The sequence below is a fragment of the Barbus barbus genome (assembly GCF_936440315.1).
Source record: "Barbus barbus genome assembly, chromosome: 21".
In the NCBI taxonomy this organism is placed as follows: Eukaryota; Metazoa; Chordata; class Actinopteri; order Cypriniformes; family Cyprinidae; genus Barbus; species Barbus barbus.
The window spans coordinates 13,784,177-13,790,727 of NC_136749.1; the positions used below are offsets into that span (position 1 = coordinate 13,784,177).

General features: G+C 34.1%; 1 protein-coding gene across 1 annotated transcript; it reads left to right on the forward strand.

Annotated features, from left to right (window-relative positions):
• The first annotated feature begins 1,622 nt into the window (after positions 1 to 1,622).
• On the forward strand, positions 1,623 to 5,908 carry LOC306887040 (nectin 1a-like). Its single transcript, XM_079444508.1, has 6 exons — positions 1,623 to 1,824; positions 2,484 to 2,852; positions 3,850 to 3,958; positions 4,392 to 4,417; positions 4,860 to 4,891; positions 5,054 to 5,908. The coding sequence occupies exons 1-6, from the start codon at positions 1,764 to 1,766 to the stop codon at positions 5,252 to 5,254; spliced, it is 798 nt and encodes a 265-aa protein (XP_079300634.1). The 5' UTR covers positions 1,623 to 1,763; the 3' UTR covers positions 5,255 to 5,908.
• The last annotated feature ends 643 nt before the right edge of the window (positions 5,909 to 6,551 follow it).

The window sequence follows — 6,551 nt, forward strand, 5'->3', positions numbered from 1 at the left end:
GGCCTACAATCATTAGGCCTATATAGTCTGTGGTAAATATACTAAAGCCTTTTTTAGCACACTCACCGAACACTTGTAGTGAAGTTTCTCCTGTAAGTGTCTCTCCAGCAGTAGTTAATACAGTCAGTCTGTAATTTCCAGAATCCTCCAGTCTCAGGTTCCGGAGCTCCAGAGCGAGAGTCTTTCTGTCAAAACTGACTCTGTCTCTGTATGCTGGGACTATTACAGCTGAATCAGGGGGTCCTGTCACTATAATAGTTGTTCCAAAATTCCACTGAATAGCCTCAATTAATGTGGATGGTGGGTTATCAGGAGCGAGCTTTACACTTCCTCCTACTGCTCCATTAGCCGGCTCAGAAAACAGCAGATCTTCACCTAAATATTGTCCTATGTTAAAGAAAGAAAGAAAGAAAGAAAGAAAGAAAGAAAGAAAGAAAGAAATATTTTTTTTTAGGTTTTTTTTTTTTAGTTTTGTAGTTGAAGTTTTAGTTGACAGATATATATATTTTACATATATTTTACACAATTAAAATATGCCCAACTAACTAGTTATTTTATACAGAACATAAATACCACACCAAAACCATAAACAATGTTTTTATATTTCTATAAAGGCTCACCAAAACACGACAATATCCACAGTGTCCAGTAAAAACCACGAGAAACCATGATCGATCTCTGATCTGTCAGGAGCTGCTGCTAAAATCATCTGAACTATTTAAACGACTGTTATATAATGTAGAGAGCTCACTGCGCCACCTAGTGCTCGATAATAACACAAGCCCAATAGTAATTGACCAGATTTATTCAAGTTGAAGAAATAATAAAGTATGGCTGACTCGATGGAAATGTAACATTATAGGCCTACTTAATTAGTTAGCGTTAGTTATGTTTTTCAACACTTATTTTAGCTGAACAACAAAAAGACTTTACAACAAAATATTAATATTGATATTAACTTATAGGCCTACTGGGGTCACCAAACGTGAGCAAATTCAAACAGTGTACAAGCCGGCATTTGACACAATTGTCCAACAAGTGTGACCAACACATACAAATGACTGGTATTACTATGCAACACTTGGTCCTCATAATGTAGAGAATACTTGGTACACACACACACACACAAAAACACACACTCTCTTTCACGAGTTTGCCTGCACATTCAGTCCTGCTAGAAAGGCCTAATGGTAAGCGAACTGGGCTTGCTGTCCTTAAAGGAGCAATAAATGCTATATATACAGTATAGCAGACATACAGTAGGTTGACTACAATATTTGGTGTATAATTTTGAATATCCTTGGTCACTCCATTTTTGCAAACCCTTGATCTTGTGAAAATCTTAAAATGTCAAACCAATCATATCAAATTTCTACTGTATAGATAAAGATTCTTTTAGATGTAATGTAATTTTTGAATGTTAAATCACAACAATAAAACCATTTTTGTGGAATCAATAAATTGTAGTCTAATATTTTTGTCTTGTTGATTAGAGTCATTAAATGTGAATTATTAGAAATGGATTATCACAAGTGACTCAAAACCAGAAACATAATGCAGCACCATTTTTCACCATCAATGCAGCTTAGGGAACCTAATTCTCAGCATTTCTGCTTTTCCTTCCTCTGTTTTAAAACAAATTCATCTACACGTTGTCAGGGTTGTAGGCAGCTGTTTTAATTTCCCTTTTTGTGATTGGGACTTTATGTGATTTTTTCTAGTGTTACGCAGCTTGTGTCATTATTCTATGGAAATGAAAGCTTATGATGGACTTACATAATGTGTTTATTCTTCTACTGCTGTCTTGCACCTCTGTGTTTACAGGTCAGTGAATTTTTACAGTTTTTTCATATTTTTGAAATTATGCAGTAAGTCTTGACTGCAAATAAAGGTAATAGCTATACGATCAAAACCCTTTGTGCAATGATTATAGTGCTAAATCTAGTTCAAACATAACTGTCATAACAGGGGTATTTATTTATATTACATCTAACATTTACAGACTGTCTTTACAAAGTTTGCTTTTTAAGATGGTGAAAATATGTTATTGATTTATTGATTTCAATCCTTTTTTTCCTTTTCATTTATTATTTATTCTGAATATCACTCTCACATTGATCTGAATTAATTTACATGTTGTTGTGGTTTTAATTGGCCAAGAACAAGACTGTTGAATAAACATAAAATTATAATTATATATTCCATTATATGTAATTAAGGAAATATATATTAGGCATAGGGAGAAAGCTGATTCTGCTAAACTCTTTCTGTACCTTACTTTATTTTATAAAGCATGTCCTATCATGCTGTCTTGAGAAATTTCCAGACTAACAGAATAAACTAATAAATCAAGCTTGATATTAGCAAACATATATTGTAATTAGATCCTTTTACAATCTTGGAATATTTTATATGATTAAAAAGGCTTGCCAGCTATGAAATGGTTGCTTAAATATACATATATATCTTTCTCTTTTTTCCAGTACTGCATGGACAGAAAGTTGTCACTGATCTTGAAGTTACTGGGTACCGGGGTCATGATGTCACACTGTTGTGTCAATATATCCGTGGAAACACAAAAGACAATATAGAACAAGTGCAGTGGACGTGGCAGAATGAGTCCAGTTCCAGTAAATATCAAATCATGGTCTTTCACATAAAGCATGGCCTTTCTATGCTTGAGACACCCCTGAAGGATAGAGTCAGCTTCAGTAAGAGCTCTCCTCCGATCGATGAGGCCTCCATCATCATCAAAGATGTGAAGAAGAGTGATCAGGGAGTTTACAGCTGTGACTTCACAACCTTCCCTAGCGGCAGTCATACAGGACAAACCACTCTTACAGTGTTAGATGGTACATAAATACAGCTCATTTAATTTGACCAAAGCATCTATAGAAACTGTTGCTGTTATTATAAGTAGAAGGCCTAGTAGTAAATTAGCCTGATAGTATAGTATTAAGCATTATAGGCTACTGTCGTTTATATATATATATATATGTGTGTGTGTGTGTGTGTGTGTGTGTGTGTTATATGACTTTTATAAATTATATAGGCTATATATCTTTTATGAATTATAATGCTGAGTCCATGCCATGCTGTAATTACTTTAATTATGAGATTCCAACTTGTAAAGACTGTTTATCGGTCTCATAAATACAACATGGGAACTGACTACTGCAGATTCACCAGAACAAACCCCTGAGTTAGGATAGGACAGGAATAAAACTGGAAAGTTTGGTGGGTGTATGTAAGTGCTACTAATAAAGCAAAGATTTCTTACTGAGAGCTGAAAAAAAAAAGAATAATAATATTTTAAATATAGATCTATATATTGTAACGGAAATCTCCAGATGCAAATAGATAGTAAAGTGCTATAAAATAAACAACTGAATGTGTATTCTTGTTTCCTTTCCACTAGTCTGAAACAACACTTCACAGAAGCCAAACAGAATCAAAAAGATTAAAATTGACCAGCACATAAAAAGGTTTTAGCCTGTAGAGTCTTGTGTTAATTAGCTTACATAATGAAGCATTAAGTTTAGTTATTTGCTATTGTATAAACAATGAAACAATTATAACCTTTTACCTACATTTTTAAGTTTTCTGAATAATAAAAATATTTGTTACTTGCTCCTGTTATAATGGTTCCTAAAAATAAGTCTGATTACTGTGATACATAATAGTGCACCTCTCCTTGACAAGCAGCACAGTTTAGGTATCACACTTGTTAGTATTACAAATGGTGTGGTATGACTTGCCAAATTTTGATACTTTGAGTCAGTGATTGCTGTTTCACCACTAGATTTCCTAAACTGCTGGTTTATTATGAGCTCCTCTTGCTGTCTGCAGGCCGTCCTCCTGTTCTGTCCACCGCTGAAGCTGTAGGGATTGTGACTGCTGTAGTGATCATCACTCTGATTATAGCTGTTGTGGGGTATTTATCCCTGCGAAACAGACGGTATGTGACTACAAAACATTTAGCAAATGCATCGAAATATGAAACAAATCATGCCAACAGCCAACTACCACAGCAAAAAAAAAACAATTACTCCTCAAATCCATTTCAAAGGTTCTCTAAGCTTTTCATAAAATTTATTTAAAATTGATTTCATATTAACCCAGCACTGTAGCTGTACATATATTAGAGGTAAACCAAGATAATGTGCCAGCATTAAGAAACACAACATACTCCATCATTATCTTTATCTTTTCCAAACATGAAACTAATAAAAAGGACATGATATTAAATACAGATTCAGTAAAACAATAGTAAAGTGAGTGAGCTGTAACTAATAAATTCATTATCATGTTCAGTATTCATCATAAAGTTATCACGAGATAAAAAAAACACCATTAACATTTCTCTTTTTATGTTTTGCTACACATGGCAGACGGGCTGGCAGTACTTTCACTTATTGTAAGTATAAATGTCATGCATGGGCTGTTTAAAATCTCCCTTTTTAAAGGAATCAGTGTGAAACTGAACATATTGCTAATGCTTGCATGATAAATTTATGTTTCTCATTTGTATATTGCTGTAGATAAAAGGTATCCTAAAAGACTAAATGTAAATAGGAACAGATTTTAAAATCAAATAATTAATCTTATACAAATATGAGGGTGCAGTTTTATGATCTGTAAGTACAAATTTCAAAATTGAGAGCGTGGCTTCAAAAACAATTGGTGAGTACAGATCATGGGGACAGACTTTTGACACGGGGTCGTATAGTGGTGCTCTTTACTTTCCTCCTTGCTCTTGGACTTTTATTAGGTCACACCTTTAGACTTTTAATTCCATTCCTCTTCTGTGAAACCATGTATCATGCTGCTATTTGACCTGTGTTTTTCCTCTTTACTAGACACAACTCAGAGCCCCAGTGACCTACAACAGGTGAGACTTCCTGCTGCTGAGAACAACTTCTTAACTGTGGGAGAAAAAAATGATTTAGTGAAAGATGCAATCAATCCTGAATCTCATAATTCATATATTTCACAAGTGTCAAACAGACCATGAGATTCAGTAAATGACTCAACTTCTCTTTACCTGTATTAGGATGTCACATATTCTGACGTCACACAGAAACCAGGCAAAGCTAACAGAAGCACCTCATCATCAGGGGACATTGAATACGCTGCGGTTTCCTTCAGTGGTTGGTCTGAATCAGCATCACTGCGAGCCTCAGCCAATCAGATGGCTTTAGGTTTCCACGAGGCAGAGCAGGACACTGTGTATGCACAGGTGAAAAAAGACTGATTTTGAGTACAAATGTCAGGTAACTACAGGTTTCTATTAATGAATGAGGTTTTGTACAGTAGAGAACTGAACAGGTTGAGCATTTATAGCAGCAGTCAATAAAACTCCAGCTTATAATAAACTCCAGCTTATAATAGTCGGCTTTTCCGATCCCACCCCCTTTCTCTCTCCCACTGTGCTTCCTGTCAAAACTTACTGTACTATCAAAATAAAAAAAGAAAAAATGCTTGAAAAAGTATGCTTGTTTTCAGTGTTGGGGGTAACGCATTACAAGTAACGCAAGTTACGTAATAATATTACTTTTTTCAAGTAACTAGTAAAGTAACGCATTACTTTTTCATTTACAAGAAAATATTTGAGTTACTTTTTTTTCCCATTTATTGACTGACAGTGCGCTGTGTGAACATGCTTTTAATGTAGTACTATACTAAGTGTGAATGTGCATTAATTCATCCCACTCGCAAAAAACAGATTTAGTATGTATCAAAATGAATTAAAATAGTGACATGCAAACTCAGAATATGATGCAAACCTGCAATAATTAAATATGTTAAATAACACAAATGTATCTAATCCCATTTGATTAATCAATGTGTTTGCTGCTGACCTCTGATGATCCAGTTCAACCATACTAATAAACAAACAACAATTGTGCTTCATTGTTTTTTTATTGCTGAAGAGTGTTGAACCTTCTTCTGCTGCGTTCTACTGTACAGACGTGAATTTACTTTTCCTTCAGCCTGACGTTTATTCATTACACTGTTTGGTGTGAAAGGGTTTTTACATTGTCTATAAATAGAACTTCTTATATTAAAAACAATCAAGCCCTCCTCATATTTAAAAAGTAACGCAAAAGTAACGTAACACATTACTTTCCATAAAAATTAGGGAGTAACGCAATATTGCAATGCATTACTTTTAAAAGTAACTTTCCCCAACACTGCTTGCTTTCTTTTTAGAGGTAGACTTGAGTCTGTATGCAGTCTATGCAGAAAGTTTTAGTACTTCTTAAAATTAAAGAAATGGGCTGATTTAAATACATTTCAATGCATACTCATTGTAAACAATTATTCCTAAGTGTCCCTTTATTTTCATCTGTTTGTGGGCTTTGATTAGATTTAGAAAAAATAAAATTGTCTGCAGAAAAACACAATCTAGTCTTTGCACAGCATAAGGGTTGACAATTAAAAAAAGGAAAGTAAAATAAAAAATGGAAAAATGCATGTTGAAGACAAGTTAACGTAGATTATTTTTTTATTCCAAAGGATATTCTTTGTCTATAGTTTTAACATAACAT

Bases quoted from the DNA above. Each gene is read 5' to 3' on its own strand.
- LOC306887040 (XM_079444508.1), top strand. From the start codon at position 1,764: ATGATGGACTTACATAATGTGTTTATTCTTCTACTGCTGTCTTGCACC. The intron at 3,959-4,391 runs GTATGTGACTAC...TACACATGGCAG, and splicing joins TTATCCCTGCGAAACAGACG to ACGGGCTGGCAGTACTTTCA. The intron at 4,892-5,053 runs GTGAGACTTCCT...TACCTGTATTAG, and splicing joins GCCCCAGTGACCTACAACAG to GATGTCACATATTCTGACGT.